At 48.0% G+C, this 27063-nt stretch overlaps 1 protein-coding gene across 1 annotated transcript; it reads left to right on the top strand.

Moving 5' to 3' along the window:
• Window positions 1-14159: 14159 nt before the first annotated feature.
• Window positions 14160-22854, top strand: LOC123185417 (F-box/kelch-repeat protein At1g67480). The gene is made up of 3 exons (XM_044597297.1): window positions 14160-14367; window positions 20308-21073; window positions 21174-22854. The coding sequence occupies exons 2-3, from the start codon at window positions 20550-20552 to the stop codon at window positions 21799-21801; spliced, it is 1152 nt and encodes a 383-aa protein (XP_044453232.1). The 5' UTR covers window positions 14160-14367; window positions 20308-20549; the 3' UTR covers window positions 21802-22854.
• The last annotated feature ends 4209 nt before the right edge of the window (window positions 22855-27063 follow it).

Here is a 27063-nt window from a genome sequence, read left to right as displayed (position 1 = left end):
GCATTCCGGAACAATTGAATAGCGAGAAATGAATGAATATGAGGAGCATCGTCAAGAGAAGGTATTTGAAACGAGAAAAGGGGATATAATCGACAAATCTTGACTTGAATCCACCGGAGAAGAAAAGAAAGAAGAATGACGAACTTGAAGCTCCGTTAGAAACTTCATGAGAATCACCGGATAAGAACATTGAAGGAAAAGAATGGAGAGACTTCACAAGAATAAAAGGATACTTGATTTAAGAAATTTGAGTCCTTAAAGAAAAACAAGGGAGGGAGGGCGGGAAAAACAAAGGCAACTTGGAGACGGATGAAACAAACACCGTTGAGAAAAAATGATAATTGATCTTGTTGATGTTGAAATGATCGGATCCACTTGAAGAGAAGCACACCGGTGAAAAGGATTGACATGACAGTTTCGATGATCGAGAAGGATTAGTGTTCACATCGAGTATGAGAACACCATTTAGGAAAGGTATGGAATTCAACATTTGACTTCGAAGCAACTCGAATACCACAAATAAAACAAAACAAAGATTGGCTTGCAGAATAAGCCGGAACAAACATATGATAGAGATTTCGTCCGAAGTTTTCGTGGTGGGGCCTACACGGGCTCGATCGTACAGCACCATCATGTACAAGGCAGTGCACATGACATACGAAGTGTCCCCGAGTCGGCATAGCCAAGGACTCTTTAAGACACAACGAGACCACTGTAAAAACGACCGTGGAAAGGCGGACCACTAGACGTCGAACCCCAATTTCATATCATACATCTGTCGAAAAGATATCCTAAGAGCTACTTGAATTCCCACCTATGAAACTCCCGAAATTTTCCGGTTATGCAATCAGGTGTTGGGGATACAGGGGAAGCATAATATCTCACCCAAACTAGCAAATCCTACATCCAGCTGTATCCATCCTTCAACACATAACCAAGAAACCTTCGGAAATCATCTACCTCAACCTTCGAAAATCATCCGTTATACAAGTTATGGCGATACTCCCGAACTCCCGCCCCAGTACTGGGTGGCATCGAGGTTATCTCACCAACGAACTGCATAAAAGAGATTTTCGATGTCGGCGTACTAAACTCAGGTATTCCAGAATTGCAACGATAAAATTATGATGACAACACCTCAGAGCTCAACTCCCCGGGACACTTGCACTAAACCCCTGACAGGAGGCACCAAGACAATGTTCTCATCATAAAACCATCGGAACGATTCCAAGATACCCGCGTGATCCTAAAATTTTTTTTTAGTGAAATTTGAGAAGAGAAGAGTCAAAACTCTACGTCAGGATGCCTTACCAGAGCGATGAGGAGACTGGGAAGTAAAAAGAATTCCTAAACTCTTCGATATATAATTCCTAAATGACTCAAAACATTTTTCTAGACTCAAACTCGGCCGCTAAAAACGATCAAGCAATGGGGCTCCTAAGGTCGGGGAAGGCTCTGATTACCAACTTGTAAAGCCCTCGATGCGGCTATATCTCCCACGTGTCGAAGCAGGACTTAGAGGCATAACCGCATTGAAAGCAATGTCGCAAGTGAGGTAATCTTCACACAACCCATGTAATACATAAGGGAAAGAGATAAATAGTTGGCTTACAATCGCCACTTCACACAATTACATGAATAAAGCATTACATCATCCAGATACAATCAAGGTCCGACTACGGAACCAAAATAAAAGAAGAACCCCAAATGCGACAAAGGTCCCTGATCGACCCCAACTGGGCTCCACTACTGATCAACTAGAACGAAACAACACAAAGGGCAAGATCTTCATCGAGCTCCTCCTGAGCTTGGTTGCGTCAACTGCACAAACTCATCGGCACCTGCAAACTGGTTTTGGAAGTATCTGTGAGCCACAGGGACTCAGCAATCTCACACCCGCGAGATCAAGACTATTTAAGCTTATAGGAAGGCTGGGGTAATGAGGTGGAGCTGCAGCAAGCGACTAGCATATATGGTGGCTAACATACGCAAATGAGAGCGAGAAGAGAAGGCAAAGCACGGTCGATAAAGGTATGATCAAGAAGTGATCCTGGACTACCTACGTCAAGCATAACTCCAACACCGTGTTCACTTCCCGGACTCCGCCGGAAAGAGACCATCACGGTTACACACACGGTTGATGTATTTTAATTAAGGTCAACTTCGGGTTTTCTACAACCGGACGTTAACAAATTCCCATCTGCCCATAACCGCGGGCACGGCTTTCGAAAGATAATACCCTGCAGGGGTGTCCCAACTTAGCCCATCACAAGCTCTCACGGTCAACGAAGGAATAGACCTCCACCCGAGACATTCCGATCAGACTCGGTATCCCGGTACAACAAGACATTTCGACAGGGTAAAACTAAACCAGCAACACCGCCCGAATGTGCCGACAAATCCCGATAGGAGCTGCACATATCTCTTTCTCAGGGCACACTCAGATTGTCTTAGGTACGGGTAGGCCAACCCAGAGTTGCCCCTGGTGGTCACCGGTAGCTGACAGTTGGACCAACACTCAGAGGAGCACTGGCCCGGGGGGTAAAATAATGATGACCCTCAGGAGCGCGACTCCCAAGGGAAAGAAAAGGCTAGGTGGCAAATGGTAAAACCAATGTTGGGCATTGCTGGAGAAGCTTTACTTAAGGCGAACTGTCAAGGGGTTCCCATTATAGCCCAACCGCGTAAGGGACGCAAAATCCGGGAACATAACACCGATATGACGGAAACTAGGGCGGCAAGAGTGGAACAAAACACCAGGCATAAGGCCGAGCCTTCCACCCTTTACCAAGTATATAGATGCATTAATTAAGTAAGATATATTATGATATCCCAACAAGTAAACATGTTCCAACAAGGAACAGCATCTCCATGTTCCAACAAGGAACAAACTTCAATCTTCACCTGCAACTAACAACGCTATAAGAGGGGCTGAGCAAAGCGGTAACATAGCCAAACAACGGTTTGCTAGGACATGGTGGGTTAGAGGTTTGACATGGCAATTTGGGTGGCTGACAAGCAAGTGGTAGGCATCGTAGCATTGGCATGGCAAAAGAGCGAGCAAACTAGCATAGCAAAGATAGTAGTGATTTCGAGGGTATGATCATCTTGCCTAAAATCCCGCAAGGAAGAAGAACGAGTCCATGAAGAAGACAAACGGACGTAGTTGAACGGATCCTCACAACTCCGGAACGAAACCGAAGCTAACGAGAGAAGAAACCCGGAAAGAAAGAAACAACATGGTAAACAACCAGCACATCAACATGGCATGATGCACAATCAAGTATGATGCATGTCCGGTTTAATGAGGCATGGCATGGCAAAGTGCACAAGCAGTTCTACAAATTAAGTGGAGATCAATATGCAACGAGTTGCATATTGACGAAACACCACAACAAGTTATTTAGTTTGATCTCGTTTATGTACTCAACAATATTAAATGTTGGTTAACATGGCAAGAGGGTGAAGCAAAGTAAAACTACCTATCTAGTCAAGTTTAAATGAGGCCGGGAGCAACGAACAACAATTCCGGAGAATCCCCATATGCATATTTTAGATTAGGTCCTGTTCTGCCCTAAACACAATTTTAGGGTTGTTAAACATGCAAAGTAAGGCCACCATGATAAACTAGGCAAAATTCTACCCCATTTACATATAAAGTTTATTAAAATTGGAGTTACGGTTATTTAGTTATGAAATAAAGCATTTTAACATGGCATTTGAGCAAAATTAAACAAATAGCATTTTAAGCATTTTAGCATGGGATGAAAATGGCATATTATTAATCTAGATGAAAAACTAAGCATTTTTCATGTTTAAATTATTTACATATGATGCATAGTTTGTGAGTTATTAAATGCATGAAGTTGAAGGACTTTTCTGTAAAACAGTTAATTCACTGGATAAAGGCTAAAATCACAGATCTGTAAAAAAAACAAAACGGGCCGAAACATAGGCTAGCCCAACATGCACAGGGTAGAGGGATTGGAGGGGAATCTGCTCACTTCGGCCCAAGGCCCAGATCTGTTGAGAGGGAGGCCGGTTTGAAGGGGAGGCAGAGGTGGGCGCTGGGCCAGCTGGAGCCTGGCGCGGCTGGGCTGGGCTTCGCGCGCGGCTGGAGGAGAGGCAGCCCAGGCGCGCGCTAGGTCTTGGCGCTGGCAGGACGAGGCGGGCGCTCCCTGGATCGAAGCAGAGGCGCTGGGGCGTGCTTGTTCCCGAGCAGAACGAGTGGGGCGCCGGCGCGGCTTGAAGCAGGAGTTCGGTGGCGAGGAAGAGATGAAGGCGCAGGGGATGGAGGGGCGCGGAGCCAGGCGCGACCACACCCTCCTCGAACAAGAACTTCTCGATGCAGGGGAAGCAGACGTCGGAGCGGCGGAGCTTGCTGCTGGCGACGCGGGATCCGGGCGAAGAGGGCCTTGGCGCGACACGGGTGACATGGCGGCGCGAACAGGGCGACTTGGCGCTGCTGCGCTGGCGCGGCGCGCGAGGCTGAGGCCACCGGAAGGAGCAGGTCAGGCGCTGCACGAAGCACCAAGGGGCGGCCATGGCGTGGAGCTCCTGGGTCCTTGCGTTCCCTGCGAGAGAGAGAGGGAGCAAGGAGATGAGAGGGAGAGAGAGAAAGGGAAGGGAAGGGAGAAGAGGCACGGGCGCAGGGTGAGGGGCTTGCCTTAGGAGGAGCTCGTCTCCCTGACCTCAGGCGAGATCGGGAAGAGGCGAGGCCTCGGGCGCACGAGGCTGTGGGTGCGGGACGCTGTGGCTTTGGTGCATCTGGATCGAGGCAAGGTATGGTGGAGGCTGGGTTGGTTGGTGGATCGGGAGATGCTAGTTGAATCGGAAGGAGGGGATGGATTGGATCGGCTTGGTGGTTGGTTAGGCGCTGAAAACAAGAAGAGTGGCGGCGGGGATGGATTGGATGGATGGAAGGATGGGACAGGATCCCTAATTTCTAGGGTTTCATCTGGTATAAAAGCAGATGGGTTGAAAAAAAATAGGGGCTATCTGGTCCCTTCGATCGTAACCGGACGGACGCGAAAACTTTATGTTAGGAAGCCCAATTAACAAAACGGAGACGTTTTGTAGATGTTTGGGGATGATCCGGACACAACGGTGGCGACAGTCCGGGTCGGGTCCGGGACAACTTTTCGGACGCGCGCGCGAGGAGATCCGCGGGCTGACGAGAGAGGTTAGGTAGGGCCTGGTGGTGAGAGGTAGTGAGTTGTGCAGACGGTCTCGGGCTGAGAGAAGAGAAGAGAGGGAGGCCCGGCGACTGTTTCCGGAGACCAAAACGTCCGACGTTAGACCGGCTATAATGCTGCTATAGTTTAACGGTTGGGCTAACAAACGAACTCCGAACGCGATGAAACTTGGCAGGCGGTCTACCTACACTATAATAAGACCGCACGTCAACTCTCATCCCATTCCGAGAACATTTTCTGGCCACTTATAAAATACTATTTCGGACATGCCGCGGGCGCGTGCAAGTGTGTCTGGGCTCAGAACGGACAACGGACGGAACGAGGAGACCGGGCCGGATGCAAGTTTTGAAAACATGATGATGCAATGCACATGATGACATCATGAAATGCAACACGCAAGCAAATGACATGGCAACGACGGCGACTAACTGAACGACACCTGGCACATCGGTCTCGGGGCGTTACACTGGAGGAGATCCAAAAAGTATTCCCACTTAACAGAGTCAAAGGCCTTTCTTATGTCCAGCTTGAAGAGTAGAGCAGGGGTCTTGCACTTATGTAATCTCCTGGCAAAGTTTCGGACGCACATGAAGTTGTCATGGATACTACGCCTCTTGATGAAAACACTCTGTGCGTTGGAGACAAGGCCATCCATGAGAGGAGCAAGCCGAAGCGACAAGACCTTGGCAATAATTTTGGCGAGAGCATGGATGAGACTGATAGGTCTATAATCGGAGATGCCTTCCGTGCCCTCCTTTTTGGGCAAAAGAACAACATTGGCGGAATTCACCCATTGCAGATTGAATGTGTGGAGGGGTCAAAGCGCTGGATGACCCTCTACTCTCTATTGGGCAGACGTTGAGCGAAACATGTAACTTGTCATGCCAGATGATCTAGTCCACCAGGAAGCAAGACATGGCCTTTCGGTAAGAATCCACGTACAAACAAGATGAGATAGTGACAAAGAGCTAATAATTTTGTTCCCGATGCCACCTATTCCTATTATGTTGGCTGGTGCCTGCTCTTAGGACAACTCTCCCCCCGGTCCCCATGAAAGAGTATCACGGACATATGCCGGCAACTTGTAGAATTGAAAAGTCGATAATTTCATGGCTATGAAATCTGTTGCACGACTGTATATATAGGGGTAATGACAAGGCAGGAAGCTGCAACAAGTTGTTGTGAATTTATTTCCACATAAGCTATGCCATAAAACTACACATATGTTTTTTTTTGTGAAACTGGACACATATAGTTTGACACGGTGGCATTTGTTGCATGGAGACACTTAAACAAGAATACTTCAAAAAGTGTGTGTGTGCGTGTGCGTGCGCGTGTGCGTGTGCGTGTGCTTGGGCGCGTGCGTGCGTGCGTGCGTGCGTGCGTGTGTATGTGTGTGTGTGTCTAATTATTCTGAGCAAACTACACATATTGTAATCATGAATCTTATATGGTTGCTCATGTGCTAGCGCAACAAGATCATGATGATCCACCAAATGTGTGGTTGGACTCATCTCCTGGCTTTATTTCTCGTGTTTTAGCGGATGATGTAAGTGTTATTTAAGTCTAATAAAGCTAGTTATGAAGGTCTTCTCTTAAAAAACAAGCAAATTACAATGTAAATGATCGACGCATTCATTTTTCGGATGCAGAGGCCGGGGGATGACCTCCTTTTCAAAAAAAATGTATTTGTGAAATTTCATGCAGAAGAGAACATTTGTATGGCCCGAAAGAAACAAATTTCTTGTGCTCTTGAAAAAGTAAAAGTTAAAGCATTAACCTGGCATAGATGACTCTTTTATGGAATTATTTGCAAGCATGTGTGATCATTTTCTTCATCTTCTTTAAAATTTCAGAAATAGTTATTTTTTTTCACCCAGAGCAGGTGCTAGTGGGCGTACAATTGAGTTTCCCGTCTCCACTACCTTTATAAGCTTTAGTGAACAGTAAGCTGCTTATAAAATGAAAATTTGGTCAGTAGAGAAAGAGAGCCCATCACCGGAATTTGACTGGTTCATCCTTCCATGTGACAAGTCACAAAACGTGAGAATGTCTAGATCGTAGTGGTTTGCACGGCAAGCCAGTTAGTGCCAGGTTCAAGGCATGGTACTTGTAAGTTGGTTTTTTTTTACGTTCACATCACCTTTATTTAGTCATAAAAGGCAGGGATTTCTGCCGAAAGAAACTGCAAAATACATTCTGGGGGATCATGCACCCAGATCATACTACTATTATTCTCTACTCCTTCCTTTGCTAGCCGATGCACAACACCATTGGCCGTCCTCCGAACCCATGTCACCTTCCACTCTCGTGTTTCAAGAAGATGTTTAACCTCCTTTATCATTGGCCCCAATGTGGAGAGATCATCGTTTGAACTCTGCAGCTTCCGTACCACGTCTAGGCAGTCCATCTCAATATGAACTCTTGCCAGATTAAGTTCTCCTGCCATTTGGGCAGCTCTCTTGCATGCTTGGAGCTCCATTATTATAGCTCTGGCACGCTGCTGCTATAAACGCTCCTTTTGAATTCCGGAACACCACCCCTCCGCCTCCCTTCTCTCCTCCTTTAGTTGTTGCCCCATCGACGTTGGCCTTGACCCATCCATGGTCAGGAACTTCCCATCTCTGCGTGGGTACAGGTCGAGGGGTTTTGTTGTTTTTGCCATGCAGTTGCTGCCACTCCTCCATGAGCCTTTTGATCATCTCTACCATATCCCCCGCTTCCTCGATCCTCGTCCCTTCTCGCGTGTTATTCCTTGCCATCCACAGAGCATACAAGCCCTGCACCATTATTGCTCGGGCGTCCTCCGTCGTAGAAGCAAACCATGACTAGAGCCATTGTGATAGTGCACTCTGGGAACAAACAGCATCCGATGGGATCGCCACCGGTGTTCCCAACTCCGAGCACACCAAGTTCCAGAATTTTGCTGAATGTGGGCATCGCCAAAACCTGTGTATGTTTGTTTCCTCTCTCCCGCACACCGGAAAAAACACCCCAGGCTTTATCTTTCGCCTATGCAACTTCGAGCCCACTGCCAGCCCATTACGGATCAACCCCCACGTGTGTATCTTCATCCTGCCCGGCGCCACTGTGTCCCATAGGCTCATCCATGCCTTGTGGCTCGCTATCGATGATGAGGACCCCGGACTCCCGGTTTTAGCCTTCTTCAGTGTCATGCCAAGGTGATAGGCTGATCTGACCGTGAACTCCCCGTTCTTTGTGTAATTCCATGCGATAAAGTTATCCACCGTCGGTCCCCCCACTGTAATCTGCTTGATATCACATGCCTCTCCAGGGGGAAACATTAGCTGCAGCTTCCCCATATCCCACTCTGATCCTGCATCATTCAACAGGTCACAGACTATTGTTATACCTGGGACGAAGACCTGGCCCAGTGGCTTCAGGCTTCCCTTCCTCAGTATCCAGTTATCGTGGTGGATCCGTACACTTGACCCATCCCCAATGCGCCAAATAAGAACTTCACGCAGCAGCTCCCGTCCGTGGATTATGCTTCTAAATGTAAAGGACCCTCCACTCGGACAAGAAGCGTTGAGGATGGAGTTGTCTGGATAATATCTCGCTTTTAGTACTCTTGCACATAACGTGTTTGGCATTTTAAACAACCTCCAAGCTTGTTTTGCAAGCAAAGCTTGGTTAAACAATTCCGGATCTCTGAACCCAAGCCCTCCTTCATTCTTCCTTGAACACATCTTGTCCCAGGCAATCCAGTGTACTCTCTTCTCGCCATTCGCCTCACCCCACCAGAAGTTTGAAGAGATAGCAGACAAGTTCCCACACATTTTCTTCGTGAGTTGAAAGCAGCTCATGGTAAGGGTTGGAGTAGACTGAAGTCCTGACTTGATCAACACCTCCCTCGCCATCTTGGATAGTCCTTGGCCTTTCCACCCGGACACCTTCCCCTTTGCACTCTCTTTGACATACTGGAAAGTTCCGTCCTTGGATTTCCCAACAACTGTCGGTAACCCAAATAGCGCTCACTCAGCGCCTCCGAAGATATCCCCAAAGTTTGTTTGAGGGCCACCTTATCCTCCTCATCACACCCATTGCCAAAGAATATTGCTGATTTATCCAAGTTTACTTTTTGGCCCGAAGCCACTTCATAGTCCTGCAAGATCTCACGTAGACAAAGAAAGTTATCATGAGACCCTTCCAAGAACACAATACTGTCATCAGCAAAAAGCAAATGGGTGACCGTGGGGCCCGTGCTCCCAAACGAGACACCCTTGATCCTCTTCTCCTCCTGTGTGTGCTTCAACAAAGCTGAGAATCCTTCTACACAAAAGAGAAAAAGGTAAGGGGACAGTGGGCCTCCCTGCCTCAGTCCTCTACTCGGGATAAATCTATGTGAAAGACCCCCATTCAACTTGACCGAAAAACTTGTTGTCCTGACGCATCTCATGATCATCTCTCTCCAGTGAGCAGAGAAGCCATACTGTGTCATCGCCCGGTCGAGAAATCATCATATCAAGCTTAATCGCACAAAGTGGTTTCCTCCTCTTCCTCTTCCTAATTGCATGCACGCACTCATAGGCAACCAACACATTATCTGTCATTAACCTTCCTGGGACAAAGGCACTTTGCTCCTCCGCAATCAACATACGCAACACCACCTTGAGCCTATTAGCCAAGGTTTTCGATGCTATCTTATACAAGACATTGCATAGACTAATGGGTCGGAGCTGAGCAAGCAACTCCGGAGAGACCACCTTGGGAATCATTACGATCACCGTATCATTGAAACCATCCGGAGTCGTTCTCCCAGCCAAGAAATCTCGAATAGCTGCACACACCTCCTCTTTCACCAACGACCAGTGTCTTTGGTAAAACATAGCCGGGAATCCATCCGGGCCCGGAGCTTTCGTTGGTCCCATCTGGAATAACGCTTGTTCAATCTCCTCGTCCGTAACCGGTGCTACCAGTCGAGCATTCATCTCATCCGTCACGGTCATCTCAATATGAAGCAAAATTTTGTCCACATCCCTTGACCCCTCCGACGTGAACAACTGCTCATAGAAGTGTGCGGCCATTGCACGCATGCCATCATCATCAGTACATCTCGTACCATCCTCCCTCCGTAGCGCCTTCACCGTATTTTTCCTCTTCCTATGCGAGGCTCTATTCTGGAAATACTGCGTATTTTGGTCGCCGTATTGTAGCCAATCCACTCTCGATCTCTGCTTATAGTATATCTCCTCCCGCTCGTATAGCTCATGTAACTGGTCCTCAATATCCTTTATCTCCTGCCTATACCCCGTCCTCAGAGCCCGTTCCTTCGCGTCACGTAGCTGCCACTTCAAGTGCCCAATTTGTTTTTTTATTGACCCAAACACCTCTCTGCTCCACTTTTGCATTGCCTTGGCCATCAAGCCAAACTGCTTGCATGCCGCCACCACGCCCAGCTGCATGTGATTGGCCGCATGGGCCTGTTCCCATGCATTGGCTATCATGCCTTCGTAGTCCGCATGTCTGGCCCATGCAGCTTCGTACATGAAAGGCCGTTGCGCTCTCGCTGAGTTGCCGACCAGTGTCGACGCAACCCGCACTAGGAGTGCCTGGTGGTCAGACTCCTCCGTTAGAATATGTTGTACTTCCGAAGCCGGGAACATTTGCATAAATGACGGTGTGCACGTTGCTCAATCTAGTCTAACTTGAATATTTTCCTCCGCCTGTCTCTTGTTATCCCATGTGAACGGATACCCTGAGAATCCCATATCTGCTAGTCCACAGTCCTCCAAACACTCTCTAAACTCATCCATCTGTTTTATGCACCTAGGCTTACCACCAAACTGCTCTTTTTGCACCAATGCCTCATTGTAATCACCAACACATATCCAAGGCATATCATCCTGTGTTCTCAAATACCTCAACACTTCCCACGTTTTGGCCCTTTTCTCCACACACGGCTCCCCATAAATTCCAATGAATCTATAGGTTTTCCCTTCCACCTCCACTTGTGCATCTATGTAATACTGACACCATGGCCTGACGCTCACATTTACATAATCCCTCCACCACAATGCTAGCCCACCACTTTTGCCTACACAATTCACTGCCACTCCATTGTTGAAGCCCAACTTCCACTTTAACCTCTCCATAGCTTTTGCAGATTTTTTTTGTTTCGGATGAAAAAACCACCGCTGGGTTGTACGACCGTACCAGGTCTCTAAGCTCGCCAACTATCGAGTCCAACCCCAGTCCTCGACAGTTCCAGGCCAATAGACTCATTGTGCCGGCGGCCCCGCCTCGCAGGGTCCACCGATATCTCATTACCTTCTTCAATACGATCAAACACTGACTCTGTTTTCTGCCGAGTTTCCCGGACAAAACCATCACTCTCCACCTGCCTCTCCCCATCCTTCTTCGGGACCCAGTACTGTTTCTGCCTCCTCTTCCTCTCATACTTTGCCCCCTGCCTCGGGCTATCCGGACTGCGCTGAACTGGCCTGTAATCCGGTCTAGGTTTTCTCACATAGTATCCTTGCCTTCTCTCCCTCTCCCTATACTGGCTAGAAGAACCAGCCCCATCAGTCCAACTATGTCCGAACTGCTTATAGTTTGCCCTGAGCTCCGACTGTCTTTCCTGTTGTCTCTGGCATAATTTGGACCGCAGCTCCCTTTCTCTCTTTTGCTCAAGATCTTGACGTAGGTCTCTCTCCTCCATCGGGGGCTCCTCCTTATTCTGCTTATCATCAGAACCACTCCTCTCTTTATCCCCGGTCCCCTCTTCGCCAGTGCGCGAGACAGCCGGTTTGGCAAACTCGTTCTGTAAATTACGCTTCGTCGGAAGGTCTCTCACAACCCCCGTTTTCATATTGAATCTCCCTCCCTCGTTAGATTTCACACTGCCATAGCTATTCGAGCTCCTTGACAAGCCACGGACCGCTCCTTCCTTTTGTCCCACAGAACGCCCAGGTGATGCCCTCAGCCATCCTCCCCATTGCTGCTCCGGATCCTGTGTTGGAACACACCCTCGTTCACCATGAACCAAGCAACCACACTCGAAGCAAAAATGCGGGATCTTCTCATACTTAAAATCAAACCATGTTTGTTCCACATCATCTTCAGATTTCTTCAGATAGAATCCTCGAACCAAAGGCTCCTTTATAGGCAACTTCACCCTGAATCTGAGCTCCGAGCCTTTAACAAACCCATCCCTCTCAACATCAACTCATACACTCTTGCCCAACCAATTCCCCAGCCCTTCTCCAAACGCCTTTGATCTCTTGTCCAACGGGAGATCGTCAACCCTAACCCATATATCAACATGTTCGAAAGTCATCTCAGATGGCCTTGTTGCACCATCATACTCTTTCAGCACCAAAACAGCGAAATCAAATTGCCAGGGCCCGTTGTTTAGAGCGTGTTTCCAATCTCCCTCACTGCCAAACGTGACGACGAACAGGTTCCTGCCGATAACCTTGAACTGTGCTTCTCTGTGCAGGCCCCATGCCCTAGTCATGGATTTCTCCAGAGCTACCTTGTTCATCGGTCTTGGGGTGAACGCCTTGCCGATCGCTGACCACCTCGCCGCCCGCCCCCGATCCTGCTCGGGCTCTTTGAAGATAAACCCCTTCGCTTCTTTCTCCGTCAGCACTAAACCCCCCAAGCGAGCCGTCAAGCCTGGGGAGAGGGAAGCGCTTCTGCTATGGGAGCCCAGTGGCATCCTCATCGCAGGGTCAATCGCTTCTTTATGTGCTTTCGAACGCGGCGTAGGAACCGCTCTTGGAGTACTAGTGCCCCCACCCGCCGCCGTTCCTAGAACACCCGCCGCTCCATTCGCCTTTGCACCTTCATCCTTCGTCTTCTCCGCCATGGATCCGACGAAGAAATCCCACACCGGCACAAGGCCCGCTTGGAGACGCAGTCGTCCCTTACGCGCCGCCGGTATCCTCACCACCACCGCACGGAAACCCTAACCCTAGCTCTCGAAACGACCGCCTTGCGATCGCCTCAATCGCCTCTCCATGTTATCCGCTCGAGGTGGACCCACCTTCCTCCTTTCTTGCAAGTTGGGTTTGTTGCATCAATTATACCGTAGGGGGTTCCCCTACAGTCTTTCTGTCAAGAAAAAACAAGACACAAAACCATCAACTAGAGGATTATTCAACAAATCAAAGTCAAATTATCAACATGATTAATTACTGCAAACTACTCTACTTTTTAATTGAATGACATAGTTTATATAAGAAAACTTGGATTTCTAGTTTGATAGGTTCTCAGTTCTCAGCCTTGTAGTAGTAGTATTGAGCTGGCGAGTGGAACAAAATTTTTAGCATAATTTCGTGAGCAACGGCACAAGTCAAACACTAGGCACCATTAGTTTACAAAAAAAAAATGTCCATGTGGCCATGGTTTAATTTGTCAACATACGTTCGACGTGTACATGTACAGCTGTACAGGTACGGCGCCGTACTGCAGCTCCTCCATCCAGATAAGGCCATTACGCGTCCCTCAAAAAAGAAAAGAAAAAAGATAAGGCCATTACGCTGCGCTGCCGTGGCGATCATCTTACCCAGAGGGAGAGGCCAGAGCTTTAATTTGACCGGCCGACCTCCAATTTCTGAGAATAAAAGTGCGCAGATCACGGTGATCAGCACATGGCTGACTCTGCGCATTTCGCCTTTTCGCTCCCCGGGAGGTTCATCATTTTCTTCTTTGTCTATGGATAACACCTACATCAACCAAAAGAAGTTGACTCGTGAAATTTTGCCGTTTCCTTAGCCTCCGTGCAGTGTTTTTCCTTTCAGGAAGAATACTACTTCCTCCATAAGTCATTAGGTACGTTTGTTGGTCCACATACCAAGGGACAACTGATCCATTACCATTATCTTTTAGACTTATCTCGGCTCAAACTTATCTTAGATCTCAACACACATACGTGATAAGCAGTGTTAAATAAGGATCTCTGTGGCAGCGATAGAAGTACTCCCTCTCCGTAAAAAAATATAAGATTGTTTAATAGAAAGATATACTACTAACATTTCGAACGGCTAAGCAGCTGGGCATATATAGGAGCAAAGACCCGCAGGAATATGTTGAACGCTAGCACTTCTCTCACGGATCGCTTCTTCTAGCTCCTCCCGTTCCGTGTGGACACTTGTGCCATTTTTATCTCCCTCCGACGCCGCGGCAAAACTTCCCAGCAGCCCGGGTAATAAATCATCTCTTTACTCAACTGTTTTTACTCGTGCCTTGTTATTTTTTGGGGGAGAGAGAGAGAGATGGTGCCTTGTTCTTGGGTTTACCTTCGCCGTAGAACTAGAAATGCCAACTCTGTGACCCATTATGATCGGAAACCACCATTTCTCGCCCGCTCTTTCGGCGAATGTATGCAAACTTGTCAGCCTGTTGCGTAGTTGAGCTACCACCCCATTGCTTCATTCAACGCTGTTCGATGAGGAATCGAACCGGTGGCCCTAAATGTCACATGCCATCTCATCAACCTAATTTGCAAAAGAAAATAAAAAGGATAACTTTCCTATGAGCTGCTTGGTTAAACAGCTGTTGGGCTTGGGCACACCGTCGCAGATAGGAGCGGAGCGTATACTGGGGTGGAGACGCATGGTCGATTCTTGCTTTGGGTTAGTCCTGGCCATAGGCAGCCCGGCCCGAAAAAGCCCGACGCCGCTTCCGGGCCAGGCTCGGGCCTAGATTTTGAGCCCGAAGGCCGGGCCGGGCCTGGGCCCATCGTTTTTGCGTTTTCCTGAAGGTCGGGCCGGCCCGAAGCCTGACGGGCTTTTACGTGTTCGGGCTGGGTTCGGGCCCAGAAAACAGGCCCGACGGCCGGGCCGGGCCAGGCTCGGGCCTGAGTTTTTTGCGTCAGGCTTGGCTAGGCCCGGCCCAAAGCCCGGCCCGGCCCAAGGTATGGCCAGATATACTTTGGGTGCTTGCCTCTGTGCGCGACCCAGTAATACTACACCTAGGGGCTGCTGCTACGGAAAGGATGCCTACGAGCTGAGTTGGCCAAACAAGAGAACTAACAAGCCGGAATTCACGTAAAGTAAAAAACCTGAGCACCAAACAGTTGATTCCACGTCTGTGCGTAGCTGATTCCGTGCGCCGTCTGCCCGTAAGTGTAGCATTATTGGTGCGTGACCTGTCCCACGAATTTCTTTGCGAGGCCGCTCGCAGGGGCCACCGAGCAACGTCATCCATCTCCTACTGCTCAAATTCCTTGACAGGATCATCTTTAGGTTGAGAGCATCTCCAACCGTTGGCTCCCAGGAGGTTTGAAAAATTGCCGTCTAGGAACGACCCGGCGTTAAAATCGACTTGGGGCCGAACTGGTTCCCAGCCGCCGGCTCTAGGGTTGCCTCAGAAGGTTTTTTTAATTTTTTAACAAGACATTCGGCTATTATTCGGCAAACGGGCATAAACTTCGGCGACTTAAACAATTTTTACATAGCGAATTTAAAATTACTGAAAAAACAAAGGCCTAGACTACATGAAGAACGTGCTCAGCGCGGCGAAGTCGCCACATCGCCGCCATTGCCGTTGTCCTCGTCGTCCTTCTCCTCCTTGGCGCGGCCGCCCCTGCTGGACCCCTGCCCGGGGTCGCCCTGGTGGACCGGTGGCGGTGCGTCGTCGTCGAGAACGACGACGCCTCCCTCGTCGCGGCCACGACGCCGAGCGGCAAACTGCTCCAGCGCGCGAGACTGGCGCTCTAGCTCCGTCCGCACTCAGTCTTCACGCGTCCATTTCAATGCCGCCTCGACGGAGAGCCTCGGCTCCGTCTTCACGGCGGCGAGGCCTGGCTCCCTCTTCACGGTGGCGAGCCCGGGCTCCGTCTTCATGGCGGCGAGCCCCGGCTCCGTCTTCGGCTTGACGAAGCGGGGAGGAGCCGAGGAGAAGGCGCGCCCGCCCTCGTTGATGACGATGTCAGCGCTGCGGGTGCGCCGGCCGAGCGGCGTCTTCGCTGGCTCGGCCTTGGTGCTGAACAACGCCAGTGACCCGGAGGAGGAGGAGCGGGAGGAGGAGGAAGAAGAGGACGCCGCTCCGGGCGGCCAGGGTGGCAGGGTACCTCAAGGGCGAGGCGTTGCCACCCTCGAGGTGCCGGAAAACGGCGTGAAGCGAGCGGCCGGGGGCGCCCCACCACATGCGGCGCCCCTCGCTATTCTTGGTGCCCCGCACCACCGGTGTCCCGTTGGTGGAGGCTAGCCGCTGCGCCTGCCGGTGCTAGAAGTACGCCGCCCACGCCTTGTGGTTACCGGCGGCGTGCTGCGGGAGGGCCCGCTGCTCCTGCGTCAGTGACGCTCGCACGCGATCGACCTCGTCGGCGAAGTAGTCGGCGCGCGCGGCAATGTCGGGCAGCGGGGAGATAGGGAACCCCCGGCGCTGAGCCTCCACCCGCTCGGCCCTGCGCGCATGTCGGGAGGCGTCGGGATGTTGGCTTCGAAGAGCAAGTACGCCTCCCACTCGTGCAGCGAGCGGCGACCGAAGTCATTGGCCGTTGCCCCATTGCCCGGGAATCACTCACACATCGTCGTGGCTGGGCTTGGGGAGGAACGGCGGCGGCGGCTGCGGATGCGCAAGGGGAGAGAGAGGAAGAGCACGACAGGGTGTGGCCAGAGGCGAGGGGGAGGCGTTGCTTTTATAGCGACCGGACGCCATGTGTATGTGTGGCGGGAGGCAGGGCGTCGCCGCACCGCCCGTGAGGAATCAATGGAAGGTTGATCGGCGGCAGCCTTGGCATTGATTCCCCGCGAGAAACCGAGGAGTTGTGAGGACGACGAGGCGTGTCGCTGACTCGGCGGGCCCGCAGTTAGTTCGCATCAAAATCGCTTGCCCCGGCGTCCTCGGGCGCCCCAGCGCGTTGGGTTCAGCCTGAGTCTGCTGGCGTCAATTTCAGCCCAAACCGACGAAAAGCAGGCTCCTGAGACACGATTGGGCTGATTTTTGAGCGTCGACGTGAAAAAAATCACGTGGGGGTTGTTGGGGACGCCGCTGGAGATGCTCTGGGAGTGCTCTTGGTTTGGGTATGTCTAAGGTCGAGCTCCAGAAATAGTGGTCGGAGAAAACAAATTTAGAACACCCACCTTTCACGATGTAAGAAATTTATATATGCACTTAATTTTCCACGTCACTGCAGCGTATTTGGCCACGTCAATCCACTCCAGGATTATTTCAACGTGTTCATTCAGTACTTTTTTTTTGCGGGGGTGTTCATTCAATACTTGAAGGAATACAATACCAGGTTCTCTTTTCAGTACGCAAATTCTTGTTCGTCTGGGAAGACGATGGTTCAAGGGGCAAATACACTAATCTGGTCACCTTTCTAGTGCACAGACTCCAAGTTTAAGTACCAAATTGACATAAACCCCTAATCTGTACCAAATAATCATGCAAATATTTGGAGGTAATATCATCAAGAGTCACATAACTTACGTTTGATGTTTAGTTTGATGATCTGAATATAATTTTATTTTTCATATTCGTCGTACTGCCATGATTGAAGATGAATAGGTTAGAAGTTTTTTCAATTTTTTTAAATATAAATTTATGATCATTTAACTTGCGTCCATATGGCCTGCTCGCATGTCGCACCAACCTGGCGGAGGCTCACCTGTTAATGGCTAGGAGTGTACAAGGCATTGTGTGACCCTTTCATGCCGTTTTTTCTAAGAAAAACTCCCTCGCGGTTCATTTAATTACACGCAAAAGGTCTCAAATGTAATGAAAAAAGATAGGACGGATGAAGTTCGAACGCACGACGTTGTTAATAAAACACTCAGACTCATATCCATTGCACCAGCTGTCGGTTGATGGTGAACACGCACAACTAAAGTTTATTTAATTATACGAAACAGCCTGTCAAGACCAGATGTTCGTAACCCGGGCGGCAGGCGCATGGACAATTTTGCAGAAAAAAATGGAGTAACAAAATCGATCTGTAGACATCCAACGTGGAAGCACAGGAGCTAACCACTTCATCAAGTACCTGTTACTGTCAATAAAGACAAACACTGAGTTTTATATTTTGGCCACAACAAATACTCGTATTCATGGTTTTTTTCTCCAAGACCAAATTTTTATAAATTATTCTGTTGTTAAACTAATTATATTATATTACACGTTAAAAATATTTGACTTGAAAATTCTATTCAAAATTTTAAACGCCAAAAAAGGAATTTCTGAGATATTATGAAACCCGGATTTTTCCGTTCCCTTCTGGGAAAAGGGGGGATAAAAAAATCTCACTCGTGAAAAAGATTTGTATGTTGTGGGTTAGGCTTATATATTTCAACGCGGTTTTTTCATTTGATTTTTTTGGCGAAAAAAGCTACTCCCTTCATTCCATAATGTAGTGCGTCCACATTTTTCGAGATTTAATTTTGACCATAAGTTTAACCAACGTGGGGCGACTTTCAATGATATATTTTTTGCTCCCGCCGCAGTTGCCCATGTTGGTTAAATTGATGGTCAAACTTAAATCTCGAAAAGCGCGGGCGTACTATATTATGAAATGAAGGGAGTAAGATTTTTTGGGAACCTGGAAAAAAGGAATCTAAAAAAAACGAAGGACCAATATAAAATCAACTGTATCTATATATGTGGACGAACATGTAGTTGGTGCAGTTGTTGGCTAATGCGCTTGTTGTGTTTGAATCCCCCCACGCCCCCGTTTTATTCTCATTTCTACCACCACTCGTGCTGATAAGTGGGACCCACACGTATTATTGAGGGGCTTCTGTTTAATTTAAATACAAAATGAGGGGTGCTTCTAAAAAAACACGCTAGTCGCACTAAACTGTTCCCGTCACTGATAGTGGTCCATAGCCACGCGGGTGTACCATAAGCGCGGGATACATCTGAATATGATCTAAGTGACCGTATTTGCACAAGAACTCAAGTTGAGTGACCAAAAATCCATGTTTTGAAAGTTTTAGCACCAAACTAAACATCAAGCGCAAGTTTTGTGACACCCAGTCATATTACCTCAAATATTTGATTGTCTAAGTAATCCCTCCGTCTCGAATTACTTGTCTTAAATCTGTCTAGATATAGATGTCGTATCTAAACACGTTTTAGTTCTAGATACACCATAATTCATTTTGGAGCTCGAGCTACATAGAGCTCATTTAAAAAAATCAAAATTAATGTTTCAGTGCTTCAAAAAATTTTGAAAAAATATTATACGGGTGTATTACTACATGCTTGCACATTTTCATGACAAAATACATTGATTCGTGAGCTACACAAAAAAGACAAATCTCTGACATTGAAAACAGTGAACAGTGCGTATGCTGTTCACCGTGTAAGATCCACAATTTTCACTTTTTTGTGTAGCTCATGGATCAATGTATTTTCTCATGAAATGTTACAGAAGGTGTAGTACACATTTTCGGAATGTTTCAAATAAAGGGCTCTATGTAGGCCGAGCACCAAAACGCTGCATTCATTAGATACATTCGAAGACAAGTAATTTCGGACGGAGGTAATATGTGATATGTTTTGTTACCCGTGATATTCAACTTTCAATTTTAAATTTATTGAAAAGACAAACTTTCTGTGTATATAGAATCATCTGTTTCTGTTTGTTTTTGATTTATCGTTTATCTTATTTTTGTATCTTTAAACATTTAATTTTAGTTGATACTTTATATGACATGAGGTGGTATACACAATCAGTTTCCTTTTGTATTATCCTATTTGTGGATGTGGGGTTTGTATATGAACTTGTCATTCCCAATGAAATTGAACAAGTAGTTTGTTCTGTTGGTTGTTGGAAACTTAGAACTCATTTTCTCTGCCAACTTTCCTGATCATGATGGATGACACCAAATTGCATCCTTTTCCGCTGCCTATTTCCACAGGGCTAGCGTATCATGGCACTCCTATTTTCTTAATTCTTCAATGACAGGGATGAGTTAATTGCGGTTTTCCCTTGATCCATTCAATAAACAGGGATAAAGTTAACTTTGTACTCGAACTCATTCTAGTGTAGATAGTTACATGTGGAAGCCACTGGATTAATTGTCATCAAGATCATTTGGTTATTGTTGTGATGTACATGTACTATAATTTTTCCTGCCAACTAAAACATTTTATTATGGACCTGGGTGACATTAATATAGTTTGATATGTTTTGTAGATTATAAGGCAATGCGCAAAGGAAGAAGCTGCTTATACTTCATCAGTAACAAGACCAAGGCTGTCTGTTCTTGTAGGAAAAACCATTCCAAGGACTTCCACTATCTGATGGGATGCAGGAAAGATAGCAAAGACAGATCAATATAAGTTGACGAGCCTCATTCACCATTGGTATCCATCACCATGAAACCATCAAGCACCATCACACATTAAAAATAATCAAGCGTTCCACAGGTGATTTCAATGCTTGCACTTGTTGGAGCAAGGGAACCGCTTGTTCAAGCACAGGCGTGCCACCGTGGTACAATGCCGCTCAAGTCTCTGGCCAGGCCAAGGCTTTCTCCGGTTACCATGACCGAAAAAGACAACAATACACACGACGGTCTAATTCCCGGTTTGCCGGAAGACATGGCGAAGATATGCCTCGCTCTCGTCCCTCGGAGACACTTCCCTGCCATGGGTGCAGTGTCCAGGAGGTGGATGTCGTTCATCGGCAGCAGAGAGTTCAGTGCTGTCAGGAAGGAGGTTGGGAAGATTGAAGAGTTGGTCTATGTCCTTGCTGCTGAAGCTGGAGAAAATGGGTGTCACTGGGAGGTCTTGGGGGAGCGCAAAAACAGTGCAATTCCCCCTATGCCTGGGCTGGCCAAAGTTGGGTTCGGTGTGGTGGTTCTTTATGGGAAGTTGTATGTCATTGCTGGCTATGCTGCTGTCCATGGGAATGACTCTGTTTCTGACGAGGTTTACCAGTACCATGCTCGGCTCAACAGGTATATTTTGGATCTTCCATAATAATTCAAATGCTCCTAGTAGTAATAAGCAAGAAGTCATTTGAAATCTGAAACTAATCCATCCTGCTCATATGCATAGGTGGGGTGCACTTGCCAAGATGAATGTTGCGCGTCGCGACTTCGCCTGCGCCGAGGTCGACGGCACGATATACGCTGCCGGTGGATTCGGCTCCAGCGGCAACAGTTTGTCCAGCGTGGAAGCATACGATCCCCGGCAAAACAGATGGAGGCTGATCGACGGCCTTCGCAGGCCAAGGTGGGGCTGCTTCGCCAGCGGGTTACACAGCAAGCTCTACATAATGGGCGGCCGATCGAGCTTCACGATCGGCAACTCCCGCTTCGTCGACGTCTACGATCCCGGCCGCAGCCGCTGGGAGGAGATCAAGAGAGGCTGCGTCATGGTCACCTCGCACGCGGTTGTCGGCGAGACCTTGTTCTGCGTCGAGTGGAAGAACCAGCGCTGCCTCTCGGCGTTCGACCCTTCGGACGGTTCTTGGAAGAAGATTCCGGTGCCGCTCACCGGCAGTTCGAGCACCAGATTCTGCCTTGGGGCGCGTGGCGGGAAGCTGCTGCTGCTCTCGCAGGAGGAAGAGGGCGGGTATCAGACGATGACGTACGATCCGGCTGCGGCGCCGGGCTCGGAGTGGGGGACGTCGGAGCTGAAGCCGTCGGGGTTGTGCCTGTGCAGTCTGACCATTCAGGTTTGATGATTCGGCGAGGGATTTTTTTTCAAAACTAGCATGGTTTTTACAGCAATTTCGGAAATTAGCAGTGCTAACAAGTTATTTGCAAAATTAGTACCCCGTCGGTCTCCCATTGGCCGAAGAGTGGCTCTTCGGCCAGCCGTTGACCGAAGAGGGCACTTCTGCCTCCCGTTGGCCGAAGTGTGCCCCAACTAGGCCGAAAACGACTCTTCAGCTTCCCATAGGCCGAAGAGCACTCTTTGGTCAACCGTAGGCCGAAGAGTCCCCGGCTCCCACCTTTTCGCGTGAACTGGTGACCGAAGTTGCATGGTCGCGCTCTTCTGCGTACTGTAGGCCGAAAAGGGTTTTTTATTATGACTTACGAATATTGTGTAACCATTTTGCAATGAAAAAAAATTGCACAGCCCTTTCCGTAAATATTTTCCCGCCAACTCTTTCCCCTCCATATGTTCCCGCCAACCCTTTCCCGCCATATGTTCACGCCACCCGTTTCCCGCCAACCCTTTCCCGCCATATGTTCCCGCCACCCGTTTCCCGCCAACCTTTTCCCGCCATATGTTCCCGCCAACTCTTTCCCTCCATACCCCAGTCGTTCTTTCCCGCCATTTTCTCTCCTCTCTACCTATAAAACCCCCTTGACCCGGAGGTGAATAAGTAGTCCAGTGTAGTCGAGATGTCTCATTATCCTTTTGATCGTAGTTTTCACCCTGAGATGAGCAGCACTCTTCTGAGGCTAGCTACCGATTTCAGGATGGACAATAGGATAGTTCCATGGGAAGAACTCACCGGTAGTGACACCATAATGAATGAGTTGGCTCACCAATTACGTAGGGCTGGGTGGCCTGAAAGGACTTATGCGGAGGTACGTAAAGAACTTCTTAGGTTGAATGAAAGGTGGAAGAAGGTAGTGAAGCCGAAGAGTGAAACTTTTAGAAGGACTTTAGAAAAGCATCCATTTTGATGGACTGAGGAGAGCGAGGACGAAGATGATATCTTCATGCCGCCGCTCCCGGGTTCCGCATCATCGAAGGGCAAGAGTTCTGCATCGTCAAAGGGCAAGAGTTCTGCATCCACGAATGGCAAGAGTTCTGCATCGTCGAAGGGCAAGAGTTCTGCATCCACGAAGGGCAAGAGTTCTGCATCATCGAAGGGCAAGAGTTCTGCATCAACGGAGGATGACGATGATGACTTCATGTAGTATGTAAGCTGTATTCCAGTTGTACCTCAACAAGTAGGGAATTATGTTCTACGTTAATTTCATTTTGTAGTATGTAAGCTGTATTTATTAAGTTCAACCGCACCGTTTAATTTAGATGTGCTTGTATCTTAATTATCGGTTGTAGTCTCTTTGAAAATGTAACTGGAATAACAATGCGAATTAATAGTAATATGTCTCTCGCATACATAAAACGATATATGTCTCCTTATCAGATAGAAGCAAGTGCAATAGTAACACATACATGAAGCATGTCTCATACATAAATACTGACTCACATATGCGAATAGTCTGAAACTAACATAGATAATGACTCATACATAGATAATCATATCACTGCGGGGGTCGACGACGAATCTGGGTCTTCCTCGGGCGAGGACCGGAAGGCGATAAGCGCTGAGGCGGTGGACGATGCTCACGAAAACCACGACCATAGATAACCTCGTCTATCACTGTCTGTGTCTCCTGCGACGGTGGTGGTGGTGGAGTGTGAAACACCGTGTGCGAGAAGTCATAAATGTTTTCAGCTTGGTCATCGTCATCGCCATAGCCCTCTAATCCACATCCAGCACCACTAAGTATCGGTGATTGCACTGAATGCATGAACTGTCGCGACTGGTTGCCTACCGCAATATAGTAAAACGGGTAAAATTAATTTGCGAACCTACAATGTTGAAAAGAATGTACAAAGTAGTGTTACCTAGTTCCATTTGATGAGACCAGGAAGAGGTGCCTGGTTGAGAAGGCGATGGCTGATTCCAGGAAGAGCTCCCTGGTTGTGAAGGAGATGGTTGATGCACAGAGAGGCGTGGTTGCTGCACGGAGTGTCGTGGTTCTGAACGCTGCACAGAGTGTCGTGGTTCTGAACGATGGACAGAGGGACGTGGGGGCCGATGTGCGGGACGAGGAATGACAACATCCGTAGATCGCCTACATGTAAGTGATGCGTAAATCCCTCTTAACTTCTCATCCATACGCCTCAACCATGAGAGGTGCTCTGGCTGTGGGATAGTATCCCCCCTCTCAACCTGCCGCATTAAAGCGGAAACCTCCTCTCGCGCCTGGACTGTCAAGTCACTCTGCACATGAAGAGTTAACCCATTGTATATGATAAGGTTATGATAGAACTACACATATGAGAAGCATGACACGTACCGCGTGGTGTCTCGTTCCCACAACAGAGGTAGTTGGGTACATATCGCTGGTCAGAGGGGCTTCAATCTGATCAGGAGCAGCTGATGGAACCAAGTAGATCCTCGTTGTATGCCGGTAAGTTTGTAAATACAACCCAAACTTGTCCCAGTCAAAGGGCCCAACCTCATTCCAGATATTTGTCGGTGCCGTAGTCCATTCTTGAACGTAAGGGCTAATGCTCTGAAGCCAAACAGCCATGGACTTGTTTCCTCCTACGCGACTGTACCTGAGATTGACAGATTAATCAGATTGACATGCGCGTTGCATGGTTAGATATATTCTGAATGTAGTGCTGACAACTTTAATATTATTACTTACTTGTGAACGTGGTCTGGTATCCGTGGAATATCTGGAATTGCAGGCTCTTGACATAGACCAAACTGTCTCATCACCCTATGAAGAGCCATCTCCTCAACCGTCACGTCGAACACCAACTTTGCCTTGGTCATCCAGTAGTGCCGATCTCTAGTGCATAAGGCAGAGATCCCAACTGGATACCTGGATGTTATAGTCTGATACGAGTAGGGCTCCCAGATAACTTGATCCTCGTGCAAACTATCAAACTGCACCGTGAAGGACGGGTAGCAGCCCTTCACCTGGGTATGTGCAAACTGTCTCTGTACATGACAACAAATTTACATTAGTAATACTATTGCACGGCAAAAATAATCGAAGGAATTACATAATTTAAAACTACCTCTCTCCGTGCCCAAACAGATCCCATAGTAGGCAAGTCGCCGATAGCAGGCACGTAAGCCCCTGCCATGTCCTCCAACCCAAACGGTGTGTCAATGGAGACATAGGGTCGTCCAATAGGGAATCTCTCGTAAGACCAGAGCTGCAACAATAGTGGACATCCAACCAGACCTGACTTTCTAGACTTCAATAAGCAACCTTTGCACAAGCCTCTATACGTAGCTGCTAACACGGCAGAACCAAAACTCCTCTGGACAATATCCGCAGGGCAACGTGCGTCAGCTATCTCTCGTGCAATACCGATGAATCGTGCATCAACAGTGGTCACGTGGTTCTCCGTGAACATCGTCTTGCCGAACAACCATAGAATATATGCCTCTAGGGATCGATCAATCTGTGCGTCTGACAAATCTACTGCGGGGTATCCTAATGAGACAATCTACATAGAAAACATACAATTGTGTGAACGATGTACTATTGGTAACTAAAAAAACATAGTCATGTGGCCACGAAGGTTACCTGAAACTGGCTCAACCACCTAAAACGTGGCCCGTGAGGATCATCGTTTAAGCCCGTAGCAGTTGGCACCGCAGCTAGAAAACGGGCCTGCATATTTGCAAGCCAGCCAGGTTCTGCCTCTAAAGGACCTATGGCATCACCGGCCAAAGGTAATCCCAACAAGTAGGAGACATCCTGTAAAGTAGGCGCCATCTCTCCCCAGGGAAAGTGAAAGGTGTGTGTCTCTGGTCTCCATCTATCTACTAAGCAAGTAAGGAGTGACCTGTCGTAAGAGAATCGTTTCACTTGCCTCTTTTTCAACTGCATTGGTTCACCTGCCTCATCCAAGTTCGGATGGTCAACCCACTCTTCCAACGTACCCTCAACCAGCCGTGCCAAGGGTAGAAGTCCAGCCCAACTTAACCTACAAAAAAAGAGAATGTAGCATGAAAAGTAAGTAATTATATGTTTCAATACCTATGTCAAACATGTAAGGCACTATATGTATCAATACCTATCAACCCATGAAGGGTGTATCATCCAGTTAGTCTTCGGGGTGCGAGTGACCAAAACGTCTAAGTTCTTGCCCCCTTGCATAAGTGTAGCCCGGTGACCTCTATCAATCGTACCATTAAGCAACGGACACAAAGACATATCTGCAATCAAAACATAGTCCAGACATTGCAAATTAATACATAGTTCAGACATACAAAGTAAAACATAGTTCAGTCGACATTACAAATTAATACATAGTTCGGACATACAAAGTAAAATATAGTCCAGCCGACATTACAAATTAATACATAGTTCAGACATTGCAAAATAAAACATAGTCCAGACGATATTACAAATTAAAACATTCTCCCCCACATTATATAGCTTATGAGTTATTCCTTCTTCGTCCTCCCCTTCGGCCTCGACTGCCACGACCACGTCCGCCTCTTGCTCCTGTTGTTGCAGCCGTCGATGTGGAAGCACTCGCCGATGTGGAAGCACCATCTTTGTTCAGGTCAGGACAATATTTCATCCTATGCCCATAAGCCGCGCATAGCAAACATTGTATGGTTGCTCCACCAGCTTCAGATTGGTCCATATCATTTCGGATTCGACGGGCCTTACGTCGACCCCTGCTTGTTCGCCGAAGTTCTGGATCCCGGATGTATACTCTCTCACCGTCGTTAACCTTGTTGAAATTGCCAACGACTCTAAACCCTGTCATCTCACCGGTCCATGTGTTCAGTACAGCCTCTTTTAAGTAGTATGGCGACACAAAGGACACGGGATCCAACTCAATCAGTCCACAGGCAGCCAACACATGTGAGCAAGGCAGGTGCAACAACTTTGGTTTGTTGCATGTACACTCACACGTTGGATAAAATTCCGTTCCAATTTTTACCTCATGCGTCTTCACCTCATTCGCAGAACCAAAACCATCGGTAGGTAGCTGAACCTCATACCTCCTTTCCTGATTACCTACGAGTCTCACAGTGTGCTTCTTTGCTTTCTCTATCTTCTCTGCCATATACTCCATGACACGGCTACAGTAAGGTGTGTTCTGATTATCTATAATATGCTTCTTTGCTAACTCGTGTCGGTCTCTGAAATATCTCAAAGTGCCATGGAATACAGCCTCCACAATAGCTGTGAGTGGCAATGCTCTA

This window comes from Triticum aestivum, chromosome 2A (assembly GCF_018294505.1).
Source record: "Triticum aestivum cultivar Chinese Spring chromosome 2A, IWGSC CS RefSeq v2.1, whole genome shotgun sequence".
In the NCBI taxonomy this organism is placed as follows: Eukaryota; Viridiplantae; Streptophyta; class Magnoliopsida; order Poales; family Poaceae; genus Triticum; species Triticum aestivum.
The sequence above is the reverse complement of the archived record's forward strand: the minus strand, read 5'-3'. Positions and strand labels throughout refer to the sequence as shown.

Excerpts from the sequence above, each read along its gene's own strand:
- LOC123185417 (XM_044597297.1), top strand. The coding sequence starts at position 20,550 with ATGCTTGCACTTGTTGGAGCAAGGGAACCGCTTGTTCAAGCACAGGCG. Across the intron at positions 21,074-21,173 it reads TACCATGCTCGGCTCAACAG|GTGGGGTGCACTTGCCAAGA; the intron begins GTATATTTTGGA and ends TCATATGCATAG.